The sequence below is a fragment of the Oncorhynchus mykiss genome, chromosome 19 (genome assembly GCF_057628025.1).
Source record: "Oncorhynchus mykiss isolate SJ-2025 chromosome 19, ASM5762802v1, whole genome shotgun sequence".
In the NCBI taxonomy this organism is placed as follows: Eukaryota; Metazoa; Chordata; class Actinopteri; order Salmoniformes; family Salmonidae; genus Oncorhynchus; species Oncorhynchus mykiss.
In genome coordinates, this window is record NC_143040.1 from 47,514,142 (window position 1) to 47,536,257 (window position 22,116).

General features: G+C 41.3%; 1 protein-coding gene across 6 annotated transcripts in view; it reads left to right on the forward strand.

Annotated features, from left to right (window-relative positions):
- The first annotated feature begins 656 nt into the window (after positions 1 to 656).
- Positions 657 to 22,116, forward strand: part of rock2a (rho-associated, coiled-coil containing protein kinase 2a) — a 42,188-nt gene continuing 20,728 nt past the window's right edge. For all 6 annotated transcript variants that reach the window (XR_016488947.1, XR_016488948.1, XM_021574136.3 and 3 more), the window contains exon 1: positions 657 to 1,538. Coding sequence is in view for 4 of the 6 variants with exons in the window: in XM_021574136.3 (XP_021429811.2) it covers positions 1,440 to 1,538 (99 nt within the window). In the remaining 2 variants the exon portion in view is untranslated. The remainder of the gene's footprint in view (positions 1,539 to 22,116) is intronic.

Genomic DNA, 22,116 nt, shown 5'->3' on the forward strand with positions numbered 1-22,116 from the left:
TTCACATCCGCCTGAACAGCTACATGCATTGGCATAAACACAATGCATCAAAACAACACCACACATAGATTATAATTACTGGGAGAAATGTCATCATCGACATCAATGGACGGACATAAGCAACAGTGCATTGTAGTATGTGTAGGCCTACAGTATGTCTACTGCAATAGTGTAACGCTGACCAATTAAACATAGAATTGTAGCTACCTTAGTACAACACCTGGCAAGCCGTCAAGAGGTTTAAATGTCTTGTTGCAATGTGTTCGATTGATAGTCGCAGGGGCATTTGAGGGACACCTGTTCAAGTCCCAATTGGCTAGCCCCCCAAATCGCTACACTGATGTCAGAAGTCAGATGGCGCTGCTGGGAGGCCAGATGTTACATTTAAATACAACAACTAATATTCCGACATCTATTAACTTGCGGTTATGATATCATCTGGAAGTAGCATACTTGTTGCACACTTCATGATCGTTGCACACAGCCATAAAAACTTTACTATTATAACAATATCAAGAGATGGTGAGGCATAAGTGGAAAGAATGTGTCAATCAGGTGAATCATTACTGAGTGTGAAGAATGTACTTGTAAAACTTTAGGAGAGTAGTCATCACATAGCTCTATTATTCCTCATGATACAGCTTCCCACGTTGAACAGCAGCTTGATTTGAGGAGACAGAGAAGGCTTATGGGTAAATGAGGCGGCTGTGTCTGCGTGTTGATGTCAGAGGAGGGAGGAGAGATCTAGCTCTGGAAGTGGAGTATGTACGAGGAATCCACGGTGGCTAACTGCAGTTAGACATTCCGACAACCCTTAGTTTTTCGTCATGCAGGGATACATACCGAAATAGTTCTGTATTGCATATGAGAAGAGCTGATTGTATAACGTTTTTAAACTGTTCATCGCTCAAGCTATTTTGGAGAACGCCATACTCTGTCAATTTGTTTATGACAGTGATGCAATTACAAAATCCATGTAATTTGAGTGTTTCAAATGTTGGATTTTAAACACTTTCGACTGTTTTGGAAACACATTTTTTTAAATTTAAGCATAGCACATCGGAGCGCCCAAAAAGAGAAGGGAGGGGGGCAAGAAAACGCCCTGTTGCTGAATCTTCTTAAAATTCTAACTTAATCGCGGTGTGGATCACAGAGGACAGTCATATGGAATATGGTACTATAAATGTATATCTTGATTTGCGTTCAACTAAATCTCCGGACTAATTGGCAAATTTGCGGAGCTGCGCTTCTCGGTTTATGGTGGATTATTTTTTTTTTCTACATTGTGGATACTGCAATTCCGAGGCGATTATAGAAGGAGGCTGCTAGGCCAACGGCCATTGCCCAAGAACAAAAAGACTTTTCCCCATGTAAACCCAAACAGTTCTCATAAGGCTCGTCTTATATGTAAAAGAAACGGGCATTAATCAATCGCAAAAATGTCACTTGGTGCAGAGAGAAGGATGGAAAACCGGTTGAAAAAGCTGGAGGCCATGATCAAAGATCCAAGATCTGCGATAAACTTGGAAAGTTTACTCGTAAGTCTGCTAATATTTTATTAATTATTAATAGGGCCTATTCTGTTTTCCCTTCGCGCACTTTGAAGCAACCAACATGATGCATTGTAGCAGTAGACTTCTTACGCCATTTAACCAATATGTATCAATTTTGATGTTGCCGATGTCGACATTGTAGCCAAATCCTATCATTCGCTGGCTGCGCGGTATTGGGCAAGGTTTAGCTAACTTCCTCACCACCAAGCCTTTCATGATTCAGGTCAACATTTACTTCAGAAAGAATAGGCCTGTTACACTATATTTTAGAGTAACACAAATTCTAAACACATCGTTATTATTTAGCATTAAGTTGTCACCTATTACAGCATCATGTGTAGCCTATCCTGTGACAATGTGTAGCCTATATGTTAATAGTTCCTGATTCAAATGCTCATTTCTGCCTGACTTAGAATTCCATGCAATTCAACATCGGGATTCCAGGCAACATAGGCCTATGTAAGGGTATAAGGATCGAAAATAGTTGAGCCATATGTTTTTCTCGTGATATGAGGGCATCTGATGCAGCAGACAACACAGCTATAGCTGTAGGCTAACTGCATTAAATCTGTTTTAAGATTATTGGAAAATGTGCATAGCCCTGAAGGTTAGCCTACTTCTATGGAAACGTTTCTTCCGGTCAAGTCCCTGAACGATCTCCCGCCTATCAAGGGATTGGCCCACTGACTTGTATGGGATATGCGCCACATTGTCATGTTTGGCACCAGACGGGTACCAACGGCATGTCACACGTGCCCTTGTCTACAAACGGATGCGTTGTAGTAACTGCCAAAGAGAGGAGTGGGTTTTCGCCCCAAGCCAACTGTTTAAAAGGATAATAATACATTAACGTTTTAGGAGTGTTTACCAATACAGGCCTACTCACTGCTGTGGAATGTCGAGAGGACTGTCATCTGTTTATAGGCCTGAAAACATTCTGCAGAAACCTATTGTGATAGCCTAATAGTTGGTCCAGCCTGAAATAGCCACACCAAGATCATAAACACTCATGATTTACACATTCAGGATTTGAAGTGTTTCCTGGTGAAGCTCCCTCAGACTCTATTAAAAATGTCAAGCAGTTTCTGAACCGGAGTTCAACTTCTTCAGTACCGGTTGAATTAAGAATCCATCTGTTAAAAGTGCATAATCGGTCTAATTTATATGCAGTGACTGAAACCTCAGCTGAAAAGTGTTTATTTCCTGAGAAGGAGTAGGAGAGAGATATCAAAGCTTGATGACTGTTCTAGACTGAAGTTGAGTGGGAGGAGTGCGTAGGACTGAACAGGCTGTATCCTCCCAAGCCATTTTTGGCCAACTCTCACTTTCTGTTATTGTCTGCTATGAAGAAGGCACAGAGGCAAGCATCAGGCATTGCAATAATGTAGTCAGACCTGTTTCTACATGCTCTCACATTCAGACCTTTCCTGATATACCATCCACTGTTCACTTTAAAAACATTGCCTAATGATAAATTATGAACACACACATACTTAGTCATCAACCTCCATTAACACCTATAACAGCTGCTTATATATAATTATCCTGGATAAGGAACTTGTTGCCTCAGCAGAACAATGCCTGGGCCTTTTTTTTATGTCCTTACTTCCTGTAAACGTTTTTCTTCCCGTACGCTTCTTGTTTTGCACAATGTACATAAGAGATAATAGTCTAAAATAGAGAGTAGGCCTAAAACATGTCCCTGGAGTGTTTCAGGAATGTCAAGCTGCTCTTCAAAGGGGGTTTCTTATCACAGGGCCATCCCTGATGTGATCTGATGCAGTGTAGGACTGACTACCACTTGAAATTAGGCCCACACTCAGTGGAATGCAGCCTGGGATCTGTCAGTTACCCCGCCAAGGTTTCACTACACAACTGAGCAGTGTGAATCTTATGAATGACTGAAGGACTGTTGACTTGAATGTGTTTAATGTGTGTAAAAGGATGAAGAATGCAGTGTTTCAAAGCATTTAAATGGAATGTATTTGAATGGGTACTAGTGAATTGTGATTCACCTAAATGGAGTGTGCAATTTATCCAATAAAAGGAAGGATAGGAGGGAACTCGTATCAGAGGAGTGTATGTAGACTAGTTTGGGCTACATAGAGGAGGACAACTATTGCTGACCTGTCTGGTACTGCAGCAGACTGACTAAGGTCTCCTGGAAAGCTTCAGGAATGAGATGGCATTCATTCTGCCATCTCAGAATGTGAACTGGATCAGATGGCCTGCTTTTAACAGGCAGCTGAGAGAGTGAGGTGTGTTCAGGACAGGTTCAGGGGTAGGAAACTCAGGCCAGTCAACAGGATCTGATCTGCAGTGTTGGCTGTTTTTTTTCTTCTCCCTCTGGCACTTTCAAATTGACCCATTAATGTTACTTATTTTTTCTTTATTGGATGGAATGCACTTAGTGTTTTATAGTGTTCAAAAGAAATGTTGAACTTTGATTAGCTATATGTTTGAACTATTTCAATAACAATTGTAGTTGAGATATTTCATGAACTGAGTACATTGCTGGCTAGTGTGAAAAGTCCTGCCCAGTTGGCATATTTTGCAATGTCAACTAAGTTGATAGTCATTTTCACCTGCAAAACTGTGTAGTAAAGTAACATTCCTGTATTCTGTTGCTCCTTCTCCTATACTGCTATCTAATATAATCCCAGGGCACACCCTTTTAATTTCAGGAGTGCTCTGTATCAGCTTAGACACGTTATACTGTATCATGGAGGCTTGAAGTAAAACATCACTGATGGCAGTATTTTTCTCCAGGCTCCAGCCTTACTGATCCCCTTTATTTGGCAGAGCATCAGTGCTGACTGTGTAACTGTTTTCAGTCACCGGCATCAACCACTGTACTGATAACCACGTGGCATTAAAATATGAAACTTGAACGCCAAAACGGCCACTCGGGGCTAGCAGCATGAAAGAGAGGGCATTTCTTGAGATAGGCCTAACTAGGCACACTTGATTGCAGCCTTTTCACTGTCCTCAAGGAAATGACCTCATTGAGTAAATAGTTGGAGCTATATATGGGTCTCAAAGTCCCTCTGAATGGCTGCACTTTCCCCTTTCACTATTCTCTTTATCTAACTGCACCTCTCCTCTCTCACTGGCTCAAAATGAATGTTTGATTTGAGTTTCAAAGCCAGATTCACACCAGTAACTTATTTCTTTTCTGATATTAGTGTTTCGTTGTTGTCAAAGAAACATATTGTTTAATTTGTTTGTTTCTATATGCACCTACAGTGGGTATCACAAATATTCACCCACCTTGAATTTCTTCACATTTTGTGGGATTGCAATGGATTTAAGTGGCTCTTTTTTTGTTGTCAAGATCTACACAATATTCTGTCAATGTGTTTTTTTTTAATGAAAAATGAAATGCTAATATACATTGATTACATAAGTATGCACCCCCCTGAATCAATACATATTCCAAACACCTTTGGAAGCAATTACACTAGTGATTCTTTTTGGGTAAGTCTCTTAAGAACTTTGCACGCCTGAATAGCACAATATTTGTACCTTATTCTTCAAGTGCTGTCAAATTGCTGGGGGTCATGGCTAGAAAGCCATTTTAAACTCTTCTCATAGATTTTCAAGCAGACTTCAGTCAAAACTATAACTTGGCCACTCAGGATCATTCACTGTCTTCTTGGTAAGCAACCCCAGTGTAGATTTGGCCTTGTGTTGTAGGTTAATGTCCTGCTTAAAGGTGAATTCCTCTCCCCGTGTCTGGTGTAAAGCAGACTGAAGCAGGTTTTCCTCTAGGATTTTACCTGTGCTTAGGTCCATTACGTTTCTTTTTATTCGGAGAAACTCCCCAGTCTTTGCCGACATCAAGCATACCCATACCATGATGCAGCCACCACCATGCTTGAAAATAAGGAGGCAGGTACTCAATGATGTGTTGTTGGATTTTCCCCAAACATACTTTTTGGCCTAAAGGCAAAGCGTAGTAATCCTTCGCTGTGTTTTATTGCAGTATAACTTTAGTGCCTTGTTGCATAGATTATGCATGTTTTGGGAATATATGTATGTATGTGTATATATTTACAGTACCAGTCAAAAGTTTGGACACACCGACTCATTCCAGGTTTTTCTTTATTTTGACTATTTTCTACATTATAGTATAACAGTGAGGACATCAACTATGAAATAACAAATATGGAATCATTTAGTAACCAAAAAAGTGTTAAACAAATCCAAATATATTTGAGATTCTTCAAAATAGCCACTCTTTGCCTTGATGACAGCTGCAGAGAAACCACTTCTATAGGACACCAGTAATAAGAAGAGACTTGCTTGTGCCAAGAAACACGAGCAATGGGCATGAGACCGGTGGAAATCTGTCATTTGGTCTGATGAGTCCAAATGTGAGATTTTGGTTCCAAATGCTGTATCTTAGTGAGACAAGGAGTGTATGAATGGATGATCTCCGCATGTGTGGTTCCCACCGTAAAGCATGGAGGAGATGGTGTGGGGTACTTTGCTGGTGACACTGTCTGTGATTTATTTAGAAATCAAGGCACACTTAACCAGCATGGATACCACAGCATTCTGCAGCAATATGCCATCCCATCTGGTTGGTACTTAGTCCCACTATCATTTGTTTTTCAACAGGACAATGACTCAAAACACACCTCCAGGTTGTGTAAGGGCTATTTGACCAAGGAGGGTGATGGAGTGCTGCATCAGATTCCCTTGCCTCCACAATCACCCAACCTCAACCCAACTGAGATGGTTTTGGATGAGTGGGACCACAGAATGAAGGAAAAGCAGCCAACAAGTGCTCAGCATATGTGTGAACTCCTTCAAGACTGTTGGAAAAGCATTCCTCATGAAGCTGTTTGAGAGAATGCCAAGACTGTGCAAAGCTCTCTTCAAGACAAAGGGTGGCAACGTTGAAGAATCTAAAATCTATGTTGATTTGTTTAACACTTTTTTGGTTACTACATGATTCCATATGTGTTATTTAATCGTGTTGATGTCTTCACTATTACTCTGCAATGTAGAAAATAGTACAAATAAAGCAAATCCCTTGAATGAGTAGGTGTGTCCAAACTTTTGACCGGTACTGTATATTGTTCTTTTCACTGTCATTTAGGTCATTATTGTGGAGTAACTGCAATGGTCTTGATCCATCCTCAATTTTCTCCCATCAGTCAATTAACTCTGTAGCTGTTTTAAAATCACCATTGGCCTCATAGTGGCATCCCTCAGCAGTTTCCTTCCTTTCCTGCAGCTCAGTTCAGAAGGACGACTGTATCTTTGTTGTCTTGGTGGTTTAATACATAATTTAAACTTTACCATGCTTAAAGATATATTCAATGTCTGATTTGTTATTGTTACCCATCTACTAATCACTGCCCTTCTTTGAGGCTTTCGAAAAAGCTCCCTGGTCTTTGTAGTTGAATATGTGGTTCAAACTCAGTACTTGACTAACAGAAGTGGTAGTCATTAAATAAGTCATGTCAAATCTCTATTTCAAAGTGAATCCATTATTTTGTGATTTGTTAAGCCACATTTTACTCCTGAACTAATTTAGGCTTATGCAACAACTATAATTTAGTTATTTAATTTGTATTCATTTGTAAACCTTTGTAAAATGTTCTTTTCACTTTTGACATTATGGAGTATTTTGTGTAGCTCAATGACAAAAAAATCCCAATTAGATCTATTTCAATGTAATTTTGTAATGCAACAAAATGTGAAAAAATACATGGGGGGTGTAAACGTATGATGCCCACTGTATACATAATTGTTAGATAACCATTGATATCATTATTGCAGCCAGAATAGGCAGCTGATGGTCATTTCCATGTAAAAGGACCCCTGAGCACCAACTTGAAGTTTGTAGGAAAATGTCAAATGGAAGCTAAGAGTCAAAATATATATTTTATTAAAGTATATATACATTTTTCAAGCATTTTCCATCCTAAAAATGTGGATTAAGCAAAGGCTTTGATTTCAGTTCCAACAGATGGAAAAGGGGTCTTAGAAAACATCCATAAAGTCTTGAAAGGTATTATTAATACATCAAAACACAATAATGTTGAAGTGAAGACCCCTGACAACTAATATCAACACATATTTAGTTTCTGAGAAATTATTCTGCCTTCTGTTAGTTTTTTTAAAGAAACATTGCCTTGTGCCTTGAGAATTATTTTTGCAAAAAAACCACATACATTTTAAGATATTTTCTAATATTTCTCTGTCATGGGGAGGGAGGATAATACACCTTCACAGAAGTAACAAGTGAAGGTAGACCTGTCAATTAGTGTTTTTGATATCGATTTTGTTTATGAATTATTAAGTGATTAATAAAAAAACGTAATTATGTTATCAAATCAGTAACAGGTTTTCCCCAAAAAATTGTAATGTAATTTCGGCTATTGAATTGGCTACAAGTTTGGACAGTGTACACAAGTTGAGTACACTATAATGTACTGTACTGAACTATACTCTGCTGTACTGAACTTAACTCTACTGTTCTGTACTGTACTTTGTCCAAACTTGTGAAACATAGACATGTATAATTGGTTCAGATTTGGTATGGTCCAAGAAAATGTGGTCTTGTTTTTTTGTTGGTCTTGTTTTTCTTGCAATTATGTTACTGGGTGTAAATCTACTTCACTTAGTGTAGTTTAATACCCAAAAGAGATTTGATCAAAGTCAATTTGTCATGTCATACCTGACACCCCATTCTTTCTGCAGACATAGTTGAATCTTCATTCAGATCAGATATTGTTTTGGGAAAAGGTGGACACAAACTGAGGGAGATTTTAATTATGTTGCCAAAATTTGAATCTGCACAGTTCTTCCAGTAAATGTTTTTATAAAATGTTCAGTGTATGTTTAAAAAACAAATGTCCATGTGCTGTATGTATGTTTTCTTAAACTTTTAAATCAATGTTTTTTGTTTGGCATACTTTTTAAGTATTAAAAATCTGAGTCTCAGCGCAGTTCCATTGTCGTGGAATTGTCCTGGTATGACATAACTATTTTTTTCAATTCTCACGTCTCAAATGTGACAGCCAGACTCGACACAGCTTCAATTTCAAGCTTCCGCTGTGAGTGACAACTTGCAAATGATGGAATTATATAAACGATTAGTCTCTTCTCACTGTCGCTGTGAAGCATGCGGAGCACTCAGAGTCTGGCGAGAGAGACTAAAAAACGATTGACATCAAGCTGAACTCGCAACATCTCAATTAAATGTGTCAAAGTGCATTGGTTACACTAGTCCAGAGCTTCCCAAACTCGTTATAGTCCTGTACCCCTTTAAACATTCAACCTCCAGCTGCATACCCCATCTAGCACCAGTGTCAGTGCACTCTCAAATTGTGTTTTTTGCCATCATTGTAAGCCTGTCACACACACACACACACACACACACACACACACTATAAAATACATTTATTAAACATAAGAATGAGAGTGAGTTTTTGTCACAACCCGGCTCGTGGGAAGTGACAAAGAGCTCTAAGAGGACCAGAGCACAAATAATAATATAATAATAATCAATCAATTTGCTCTTTATTTTAACCATCTTACATATAAAACCTTATTTGTTCATCAAATTGTGAACAACTCACCACAGGTTAATGAGAAGGGTGTGCTTGAAAGGATGCACATAACTCTACAATGTTGGGTTGTATTGGAGATTCTGTGTTAAATCTTTTTCCACACATTCTTTGCTTGTATTTCGTTTTCATGCTAGTGAGGGCCGAGAATCCACTCTCACATAGGTATGTGGTTGCAAAGGGCATCAGTGTCTTAACAGCCTGATTTGCCAAGGCAGGATACTCTGAGCGCAGCCCATCCAGAAATGTGGCAGTGGCTTCTGATTAAATTCAATTTTCACAGAACCACTTGTTGCAATTTCAATGAGGTTCTCTTGTTCAGATATCGGTAAGTGGACTGGAGGCAGGGCATGAAAGGGATAACGAATCCAGTTGTTTGTGTCATCCATTTCTGGAAAGTACCTGCGTAATTGCGCACCCAACTCACTCAGGTGTTTCTCTATATCACATTTGACATTGTCCGTAAGCTTGAGTTCATTTGCACACAACAAAAATCATACAATGATGGAAAGACCTGTGTGTTGTCCTTGATAATGCAGACAGAGAAGAGCTCCAACTTCTTAATCATAGCCTCAATTTTGTCCCACACATTGAATATAGTTGCGGAGAGGCCCTGTAATCCTAGATTCAGATCATTCAGGCAAGAAAAAACATCACCCAGATAGGCCAGTCATGTGAGAAACTCTTCATCATGCAAGCATTCAGACAAGTGAAAATGATGGTCAGTAAAGAACTTTAAGCTCATCTCTCAATTACAAAAAACATGACAATACTTTGCCTATTGATAACCAGCGCACTCCCGTATGTTGTAAAAGTGGCTACCTTTTAAGCTACCTGTATTTGACATTGTGTTGTTATATGAACATTGTATGGTGTCATTTTATTTTTGGCAGTGAAACGACACTTCTCAGGCGAGGATATAAACCTCAGCCAAATGTATAGCCCCGTTGGAAAATATAAATGGTCTGTTTGAAAATATGTAAAAATAAATAAATATATACAGTGGGGCAAAAAAGTATTTAGTCAGCCACCAATTGTGCAAGTTCTCCCACTTAAAAAGATGAGAGGCCTGTCATTTTCATCATCGGTACACTTCAACTATGACGACAAAATGAGAAAAAAAATCCAGAAAATCACATTGTAGGATTTTTTATGAATTTATTTGCAAATTATGGTGGAAAATAAGTATTTGGTCACCTACAAGCAAGCAAGATTTCTGGCTCTCACAGACCTGTAACTTCTTCTTTATGAGGCTCCTCTGTCCTCCACTCGTTACCTGTATCAATGGCACCTGTTTGAACTTGTTATCAGTATAAAAGACACCTGTCCACAACCTCAAACAGTCACACTCCACTATGGCCAAGACCAAAGAGCTGTCAATGGACACCAGAAACAAAATTGTAGACCTGCACCAGGCTGGGAAGACTAAATCTGCAATAGGTAAGCAGCTTGGTTTGAAGAAATCAACTGTGGGAGCAGTTATTAGGAAATGGAAGACATACAAGACCACTGATAATCTCCCTCGATCTGGGGCTCCACGCAAGATCTCACCCCATGGGGTAAAAATGATCACAAGCAAAAATCCCAGAACCACATGGGGGGACCTAGTGAATGACCTGCAGAAAGCTGGGACCAAAGTAACAAAGCCTACCATCAGTAACACACTACGCCGCCAGGGACTCAAATCCTGCAGTGCCAGACGTGTCCCCCTGCTTAAGCCAGTACATGTCCAGGCCCGTCTGAAGTTTGCTAGAGAGCATTTTGATGATCCAGAAGAAGATTGGGAGACTGTCATATGGTCAGATGAAACCAAAATATAACTTTTTGGTTAAAAACTCAACTTGTCGTGTTTGGAGGACAAAGAATGCTGAGTTGCATCCAAAGAACACCATACCTACTGTGAAGCATGGGGGTGGAAACATCATGCTTTGGGGCTGTTTTTCTGCAAAGGGACCAGGACGACTGATCCATGTAAAGGAAAGAATGAATGGGGTCATGTATCGTGAGATTTTGAGTGAAAACCTCCTTCCATCAGCGAGGGCATTGAAGATGAAACGTGGCTGGGTCTTTCAGCATGACAATGATCCCAAACACACCGCCCGGGCAACGAAGGAGTGGCTTCATAAGAAGCATTTCAAGGTCCTGTCGTGGCCTAGTCAGTCTCCAGATCTCAACCCCATAGAAAATCTTTGGAGGGAGTTGAAAGTCTGTGTTGCCTAGCAACAGCCCCAAAACATCACTGCTCTATAGGAGATCTGCATGGAGGAATAGGGCAAAATACCAGCAACAGTGTGTGAAAACCTTGTGAAGACTTACAGAAAACGGTTGATCTCTGTCATTGCCAACAAAGGGTATATAACAATGTATTGAGATAAACTTTTGTTATTGACCAAATACTTATTTTCCACCATCATTTGCAAATAAATTCATTAAAAATCCTATAATGTGATTTTCTGGATTTTTTTTTCTCATTTTGTCTGTCATAGTTGAAGTGTACCTATGATGAAAATGACAGGCCTCTCTCAACTTTTTAAGTGGGAGAACTTGCACAATTGGTGGCTGACTAAATACTTTTTTGCCCCACTGTATATATACATACACTCGTGGCCAAAAGTTTTGAGAATGACACAAATATAAATTTTCACTAAGTCTGCTGCCTCAGTTTGTATGATGGCAATTTGCATATACTCCAGAATGTTATGAAGGGTGATCAGATGAATTGCAATTAATTGCAAAGTCCCTCTTTGCCATGCCAATAAACTGAATCCCCCAAAAACATTTCCACTGCATTTCAGCCCTGCCAAAAAAGGACCAGCTGACATCATGTCAGTGATTCTCTCGTTAACTCAGGTGTGAGTGTTGACGAGGACAAGGCTGGAGATCACTCTGTAATGCTGATTGAGTTCAAATAACAGACTGGAAGCTTAAAAAGGAGGGTGGTGCTTGGAATCATTGTTCTTCCTATGTCAGTCATGGTTACCTGCAAGGAAACACGTGCCGTCATCATTGCTTTGCACAAAAAGGGCTTCACAGGCAAGGATATTGCTGCCAGTAAGATTGCACCTAAATTCACCATTTATCGGATCATCAAGAACTTCAAGGAGAGCGGTTCAATTGTTGTGAAGAAGGCTTCAGGGCGCCCAAGAAAGTCCAGCAAGCGTCAGGGCCGTCCCCTAAAGTTGATTCAGTTGCGGGATCGGGGCACCACCAGTACAGAGCTTGCTTAGGAATGGCAGCAGGCAGGTGTGAGTGCATCTGCACGCACAGTGAGGTGAAGACTTTTGGAGGATGGCCTGGTGTCAACAAGGGCAGCAAAGAAGCCACTTCTCTCCAGGAAAAACATCAGGGACAGACTGTTATTCTTCAAAAGGTACAGGGATTGGACTGCTGAGGACTGGGGTAAAGTCATTTTCTCTGATGAATCCCCTTTCCGATTGTTTGGGGCATCCGGAAAAAAAGCTTGTCCAGAGAAGACAAGGGGAGCGCTACCATCAATCCTGTGTCATGCCAACAGTAAAGCATCATTGAGACCATTCATGTGTGTGGTTGCTTCTCAGCCAAGGGAGTGGGCTCACTCACAATTTTGCCTAAGAACACAACCATGAATAAAGAATGGTACCAACACATCCTCTGAGAGCAACTTCTCCCAACCATCCAGGAACAGTTTGGCGATGATCAATGCCTTTTCCAGCATGATGGAGCACCTTGCCATAAGGCAAAAGGGATCATTAAGTGGCTCGGGGAACAAAACATCGATATTTTGGGTCCATGGCCAGGAAACTCCCCAGAACTTAGTCCCATTGAGAACTTGTGGTCAATCCACAAGAGGCGGGTGGACAAACAAAACCCCACAAATTCTGACAAACTGAATGCAAGAATGGGCTGCCATCAGTCAGGATGTGGCCCAGAAGTTAATTGACAGCATGCCAGGGCGGATTGCAGAGGTCTTGAAAAAGAAGGGTCAACACTGCAAATATTGACTCTTTGCATCAACTTCATGTAATTGTCAATAAAAACCTTTGACACTTAATAAATGCTTATAATTATACTTCAGTATTCCATAGTAACATCTGACAAAAATATCTAAAGACACTGAAGCAGCAAACTTTGTGAAAATTAATATTTGTGTCATTCTCAGAACTTTTGGCCACAACCTGTATACATTTTTTATGTGAATGACATTTTTATTTGGCGTACCCCCGACGGCATTACAATGTCAATCAAACTTCTCTCTGGTGCTAAATGCCTGTTGGAGGTTTCATCTCATTCTTGTTAAAACATGCAGATGCCCTAGAAAGTCCATATACTGTTTGTATGTATTCACTGACATACTGCCAGTGCAACTACCGCTGCGTTACTATTAGTTGCCTGCTTGTTTTGATTATTTATATATGTGGGTTAATTTGAGTGGAACCACACTCATGGAAATGGCACCATTGATTTCTGGGTCTGTACTTTTGTATGGTCTGAGTTTAGCATTGGCTGGCATAGGTGGTGCCATCTGAAGGAAGGAATATCATCAATGGGCTTTGTTTGGGGATTGAGAATAGATTTGAGTAATTGATTGGGTAAATGTTTAGTAGCAGACTGCCATTCTCCCTTCTCTTTGCTGTAGCGCCATGTTATGGTTAGTGCCAACAAGATGACTTTACTGATTGATAATTAGGATGTTTCTGTGGATAGGAGACACATTGTTTGAATTGATGTGTTGAAGTTTGTGTACTTTGTTCAAGATTAATGGTAGAGTGTTATCTAGGGGCCGACATCACAGTGAAGCCATTGCAAAGCACAGAACTTGGAGGCTCTTACCCCAGCAGATCGCTAAGATGAAGTTACACTTCTGCAATTGCCTGTAAGTGGTGCAAAATATGAATCCACTTCTCATGATCTGTGGACCAGTTTTAATCTCTGCTTGTATTTGTTTCCACATTCATTTCTCTTTTGACTCTCATCTCCCTTTCTCTGCCCTGTCCCCTTTCCCTTCTTCCTCTCTTTCCTTCTCTCTCTCTCTCTCTCTCTCTCCTCCTGTCTCCAGTTGTGTGGGAAATTCAGTCTTCCATGGCACTTCTGCTTAGCTCCAGCTGTGCTCTGACTTGGAGGAGGCAGATTTTCTGTCCGATTTGTCTGTAAATGTGACCGCTCTGCTCACCAGCAGCACTGGGTGCGATGTGCCAGTGGGGAGAAACACTGCCATATATGGCAGTGTGATGGTGGCCAGGGCCAAGTTGTGCAAAACAACCCTGCACACCTCCTCTCTTGAGACAGCCTCTCCCTCTCCTCCCCGATTCCTTCTCCTACATTCTCTCTGTTAGCAGCGGAAGTCCCGGCTCCTGTGCAGGATGCAGAATGTTAGCTAGTTTGCACTGGTCATGCAAATGTAGAGCAAGTGTGTTCCGTAATCGTAGGCCAAGGGTCTAAGCTTACGACCGGAAGTAGTTAGTGTTGGATACTTATTTTGCCTTGTTTGGTGTAGCTACGTTTCAGTCCTTCAGTCCATCCTGTCAGATTTGAAATGCAATGGCCCAGTAGACTTAGTCCTTTATAGGTGGATCTCTGTGCTTCATTTTGAATGAATGCTGGCTACTCATAGTATAAAATGACAACAGTGTTTGGTTCAGAAGCACCTAGGTCTCTAGCTAAAGCAAGCACGATTTATTACTGTGTGTGTGTGTTTGTGTGTGGGGGGGAGGGGTGGAGTCGGACTCTATTTTCATGCATGACAACATGTCAGTGATGGGAGTAGAAGGTACTTTGGAGAAGCGTTCCGCCTACTCATTTACCATTCTATCCATCTGACTTCAAGCATCACCTCTTCATGGGTAGAGACCGCTTCCCACAGACACAGAAACATTGTGCATGCACACGCTCACATAAACACATGCACACTCCTACATACAAAGCAGTGAGCCATCATCACACCAGCTCCATGTACATTATCACCCGTAGTCAAATCACCTATGGAAAAGTACATAATATACTTGATGAATAAGTCCACAACACATCTACGGGTTCATTTCTCTCATGCTCCATTTCTCTGACGTCCAGCACATCTGTTCAAAAACAGAACATATCAGGCAAGACATCCATCAGCAGTTAGACAAAACACAGACGTGGTGCTTGTCCGTTTCCCTCCATTGGTCACAGTACAACATGGGGCCCTTGCCATTTGTGAGACTCTGGCTCTGGCTGTTCCAGTATTTTAGAGTTATGGGCTCTGCCTGGCATACCCCTCACTTTGCCTGGGCTCCGGCTCCACTTCTCCCAGCAACTATTTTTAAACGTCTGGAATTTGATCAAAACATTAGCTTTTTACTCAAGCCTTTTAAAGTCCAAAGGCTGTTTTTCTGTTTCGCACGCCTGGAGATGGGATTGGAGATAGGGAGGAGGGTTTTGGAAATGGAGAGAGGAGGTTCCCTGTTGGAGTCAGGTCTGTTGCTCTTGGTTTAACTAACAAAAATGTGTTCTTAATTAATACAATGAAACAAAGGCTTCATATGAAATGGATCATAATAATAAATAATACTTGTAATTATAATACTTGAATCAGAAAATGATATATTTTTTTCCCTTCAATGATGTTTTGCCTTTGCTTGTGACAGGAAAGTCACACAAAGATAATACCGATAGGGGAGAGTGGGGTAAGTTGAGCCAATCTTGTTTCTAGAAAACCATACACAAAATTAATAATTTGACCAATTATTTAGGAAGAGGTCATAATTTCATGGTGTCTGTGAAGGAAGAAACCACATGGAAAAAGTGGTAAGCTAGGTCCAAAAATCAGATTTTCTCCAAGTCAAATGAATTGAATGTGTTATACATCAGTTGGGGTCTCTATAAGCTTAAATATCAGGGTTTTAAACCTAGCATGAAAGTGCATCCTTGCAGCTGTGTGGGCTCATATTGTCAAAATGTTTGTCTTTGGGCAATGACCATGGGGTAAGTTGAGCCAATGACAAGTTGAGCAAATTGGTGTTTTCTTCCCACATGTAATGCAAGGCATTATTGCTGGTATATGCGGTAACAACAGAGCCTGGCCTATGTTAAAAGTTTGTTCTTTCATTTTTTTGTACGAAGTGTTTGTAAGGTGTTAAGCATGTTTTAAAATATGCTTAAAATCATGAAAAGACAAATAAGTGATTGTTGAATTGTTTAGGAAATAAAAATAGACATGGTTTTAAAACTGGTAACTGATAATACATGGTAAAAAAATCAACAATTTAAAAGATATTAGTGAGTTACAGTTCATGTAAGGGAATCTGTCAATTAAAATAAATTAATTAGGCCCTAATCTATGGATTTCACATGACTGGGAAATCAGATGTGCACGGATACCTTAAAAAAAAAGTTAGGGGCATGAATCAGAAGACCAGTCAGTATCTGGTGTGACCATCATTTGCCTCATGCAGCTCAACACTTCTTTGCATGGAGTTGATCAGGCTGTTGATTGTGGAATGTTGTCCTACTCCTCTTTAATGCTAACTTGCTGGATATTGGCGGGAACTGGAACACGCTGTTGTACATGTCGATCCAGAGCATCTCAAATGTGCTCAATGGGTGTAGGTGACATGTCTGGTGAGTATGCAGGCCATGAAAGAACTGGGACTTTTTTCAGCTTCCAGGAATTGTGTGCATGCATTATCATGCTGAAACATGAGATGATGGCAGAAAGATGGTGCGTGCGTATGTATTCACCCCCTTTGCTATGAAGCCCCTAAATAAGATCTGGTGCAACCAATTACCATCTGAAGTCACATAATTAGTTAGATTGCACACAGGTGGACTTTATTTAAGTGTCACAGGATCTCAGTATATATACACCTGTTCTGAAAGACCCCAGAGTCTGCAACACCACTAAGCAAGGGGCACCACCAAGCAAGCAGCACTATGAAGACCAAGGAGCTCTCCAAACAGGTCAGGGACAAAGTTGTGGAGAAGTACAGATCAGGGTTTGATTATAAAAAAAATATCCAAAACTTTGAACATCCGACAGAGCACCATTAAATCCATGATTAAAAAATTGAAAGAATATGGCACCACAACAAACCTGCCAAGAGAGCGCAGCCCACCAAAACTCACTGACCAGGCAAGGAAGGCATTAATCAGAGAGGAAACAAAGAGACCAAAGAAAACCCTGTGAAGGAGCTGCAAAGCTCCACAGCAGAGATTGGAGTATCTGTCCATATGACCACTTTAAGCCATACCCTCAACAGAGTTTCACCTTCCAGCAGGACAATGACCCTAAGCATACTGCTAAAGCAACACTCGAGTGGTTTAAGGGGAAACATTTAAATGTCTTGGAATGGCCTAGTCAAAGCCCAGACCTCAATCCAATTGAAAATCTGTGGTATGACTTAAAGATTGCTGTACCCCAACGGAACTCATCCAACTTGAAGGAGCTGGAGAAGTTTTGCCTTGAAGAATGGGCAAAAATCCCAGTGGCTAGATGTGCCAAGCTTATAGAGACACACCCCAAGAGACACACAGCTTTAATTGCTGCAAAAGGTGTCTCTACAAAGTATTGACTTTGGGGGGGATGAATAGTTATGCATGCTCAAGTTTTTTTTGTCTTATTTCTTGTTTGTTTCACTATAAAACATATTTTGCATCTTCCAAATGGTAGGCATGTTGTGTAAATCAAATGATACAAACCCCCCAAAAATCAATTTTAATTTCCGGTTGTAAGGCAACAAAATAGGAAAAATGCCAAGGGTGGTGAATACTTTCGCAAACCACTGTACTGCCAAATTCTCAAAAGTGACGTTGGAGGTGGCTTATGGTAGAGAAATTAACATAAAATTATCTGGCAACAGCTCTGGGGGGCATTCCTGCAGTCATCATGCCAATTGCAAGCTCCCTCAACTTGAGACATCTGTGGCTTTGTGTTGTGTGACACGACTGCACATTTTAGTGGCCTTGTATTTTCCCCAGCACAAGGTGCACCTGTATAATGATCATGCTGTTTAATCAATCAACTTCTTGATATGCCACACCTGTCAATTGGATGGATTATCTTGTCAAAGGAGAAAGGCTCACTAACAGGGATGTAAACCAAATTGTGCACAACATTTTTGAGAAATAAGCTTTTTGTGCGTATGGATATTTCCCTTGACGGAATTATGCTATATGTAAAAAATGGCTCAACTAACCCCACTATCTCCCAATGAAATTATCAATTGGACAGACGCTGCTGCTGCCAACAATATATCGTTTTTTGTATTTCTTTTCATCCATTTCTCTCAGCTTCTCCTTCGACAGTTTTCAAGCTTGCCATGCATATATTGTATTCTTCTACAAGCTGGTGTGCTTACATTTTGTTAGATGAACGATTGATTATGATTGTGTTGTATTTTGGTAGAGATTGACTTGTGTGGCCTGTTATCAACTTCGGCCACACTGCGTCTCCCACTGAATCATGTTTCTAAGACGTTGCCATGCAACCCAGTACATTGGCAGGTTTGCAGTGTGCTTGTGAGCAGTGTTTTTTTTCACTGTAGTTCAGACAGATAAGGGAGAACTGATGAGATAGCAGCAGTGGGTCGGTCAGTGTCCCTGATTTAACATCCCTGTCTGATGAGTTCATACCTATTCATAAAACATTGATAGATAGGTCTATCTATGGCTCTGTAGTTTCCCAGACACTATCTCTAAGAGTTGTAAAGATGTGTGGAAATGAAGGAATTCAGTATGTTACTTGCGTGTACGATGGTCCTAAATTTAGATTTAGGTTAGGGCTGGGTGTTTACATTAGGGTCCTATTTTTGTTTTTACCCCATTTCTCTGTGTGTAATTTTCAATGTTTGGGTCATGGCATATTTTTATAATGCCCTTCAGCTCTGTGCGTATGGGTTCCTTCCCCCAGCCTCCAATAACTGATGGACACACACAGGCAGACACACACACAAACAGGAACACACTGGCCCACTTTACACACACACACACACACACACACACACAGGAACACACTGGCCTACTGGACACACACACACACAGGCACACACTCACACAGGCAGGCACACACTGGCCCACTGGACACACACACACATGCAGGCAGGCAGCCACTAGACACACACACACACAAAGGCAGGCACACACTGGCCCACTGGACATGTACACATACAGACAGGCACACACTGGCCCACTGGACGGACACACACACAGACACAGACCGACAGGTACACACTGGCCCACTGGACACACACACACACACAGACACAGACCGACAGGTACACACTGGCCCACTGGACACACACACACACTCACACACACACACACGTAGGCACACACTGGCCCACTGGACACACACACACACACGTAGGCACACACTGGCCCACTGGACACCCACCAACACGCACACACTGGCCCACTGGACACACACACACACAAACAGACAGGCACCCACTGGACACGCAGGCACACACACACACAGACAGGCACACACTGGACACACACTGGCCCACTGGACACACACACACAAGCCCACTGCACACACCAGACGGGATGGCTGCCATTTTACGTGCTCCTAACCAACTGTGCTGTTTTGTTAGTTTTTTTTCGCATTGTTTGTAACTTATTATGTACATAAAGTGACTTATACTGTCTCTTATGACTGAAAAGAGCTTCTGGACATCGGAACTGGACGAAGATTTTTTTATTTAATGAGTCGAAGGATTTACTGCTTTACGGAGAACAGATCCAAATCCCCGTCATTCGCGTGATGAAAAGGCGGAGATACCGAGGAAAGAGGTGCCTTGTTAGAATTCGTAGGCGAGTGAGTAAGTCACCATTACCATCGGTTCTATTGGCCAACGTGCAATCACTGGAAAACAAACTCTGTGATCTACGGTCGAGACTATCCAACCAACAGGACATGAAAAACTGTAATATCTTATGTTTCCCCGAGTCTTGGCTGAACGACGACATGGATAATATAGAGCTGGCTTGTTTTTCTGTGTATCGCCAGGGCAAATTTTAAAGAAGTCTCGAGATATTGCTCACCTGAGGTAGTGTGGTCTAAAGCTTATTATGAGGTACACTATCTACCAAGAGAGTTCTCATCTATATTATTCATAGCCGTCTATATACCACCACAAACTGATGCTGGCACTAAGACCGCACTCAACTAACTTTAGCACTCAGCGGTGCTCCTAGTGGCGGCAGCTTTAATGCAGTCAAACTTAAATCAGTTTTACCTCATTTCTACCAGCATGTCACATGTGCAACCAGAGGAAAAACATTTCTAGACCACCTTTACTCCACACACAGAGACGCATACAAAGCTCTCCTTCGCCCTCCATTTGGCAAATATTACCATAATTATATCCTCCTGATTTCCTGCTTACATGCAAAAACTAAAGCAAGAAGTACCAGTGACTCGATGTTGCGGATGATACGCTACAGGTGCACCAATGTGTCGGAGGAAACACTGTGCATGTATTGCGCCCGGCCCACAACAGGAGTCGCTAGTGCGAGATGGGACAAGAACATCCCTGCCGGCCAAACCCTCGCCTAACCCGGACGACGCTGGGCCAATTGTGCGCCGCCCCATGGCTCTCCCGGGCCGTGGACAGCTGCGACAGAGCTTGAACCAGGATCTCTAGTGGCACAGCTAGCACTGCAATGCAGTGCCTTAGACCACTGTGCCACTCGGGAGGCCCCCAGTAGATATTTTCTTAGCTCTGTTTCTCGAGCATAAGCATTTCACATTAAGGTTTACACCTGTTTTATTCGGTGCACATGATAAATAAGATTTGATTTGATTTGATGGAAGTTTGAAAGAAGGGTTCTTAATCTCCCCGGGTGTTGCCCACAAACACGCATGGAATGGACGTTCAGACTCAAAGTATATCTTGTTGTTTTTTGCCATGGATGGCTCTTGTCCAATGGCTGTCCAGTAATGCATGATTGACATGTGTGATCAGTCAGGGTTCTGCTCTGTACCTGACAAGATGCTCTGGGATTTAGGTGCTTTTTTCCCCAGGAAGGATGAGACTTTATTTTACAGTCATGTTGCAAAGGGTATTTATAGCAAGATATTTCATAGGAAAATATGTGGTAAAAATCGAATCTTATGTTGTGAAGTAGCAGGTCTTCCTGGTAACTGTAGACTACTTCACAGGCATCAACACAAATGCAGGTGCATTTTGTAATTGCACATTACTCATGCTTTTTTCCAGTGATTTTTCTAATTAAATAACAGGTAAATAGTTCACAATTTCTACAGTCCACTAGTTATAAAGTGTAGCTTCACTTTTTTTACTCACCGCCTATTGAGTAGGGATAGGCGGGCTGTGTGGAGTTGTCTCTCTCTCTACAGAGGAAATGACTTGCACACTGAGGTACCGGCTTCATGACACAGTTAAATTATCTTCTGAGTGCTGGGCGGGGTGGATCATTTCCTGTATTGCTGAGCTCTAAGAGGAGATGAGCCGTGTCAATGTGAGCGTCAGCGTGTTTCTGTTTGTGTCAGAGTGAGCGTGTGTCTGTGTGCTTCTTCTCCTCAAATAGTAGTTCTGTGTGAGGTGCGTCCTTTATTGGGAAGTGGAGTGGAGATGATGAAACAGCTGGCATCAAGCTGTATAGTGTACACTGACTTCTGCAGAGTAGAGAGACGGACGAACTGGGGGGTGAGAAAGAGACGCATGTACAGTTGAATTCGGAAGTTTACATACACTTAGGTTGGAGTCATTAAAACTTGTTTTTCAACCACTCCACAAATTTCTTGTTAACAAACTATAGTTTTGGCAAGTCGGTTAGGACATCTACTTTGTGCATGACACAAGTCATTTTTCCAACAATTGTTTACAAACAGATTATTTCACATATAATTTACTGTATCACAATTCCAGTGGATCAGAAGTTTACATACACTAAGTTGACTGTGCTTTTAAACAGCTTGGAAAATGATGTCATGGCTTTAGAAGCTTCTGATAGGCTAATTGACATAATTTGAGTCAATTGGAGGTGTGTCTGTGGATGAA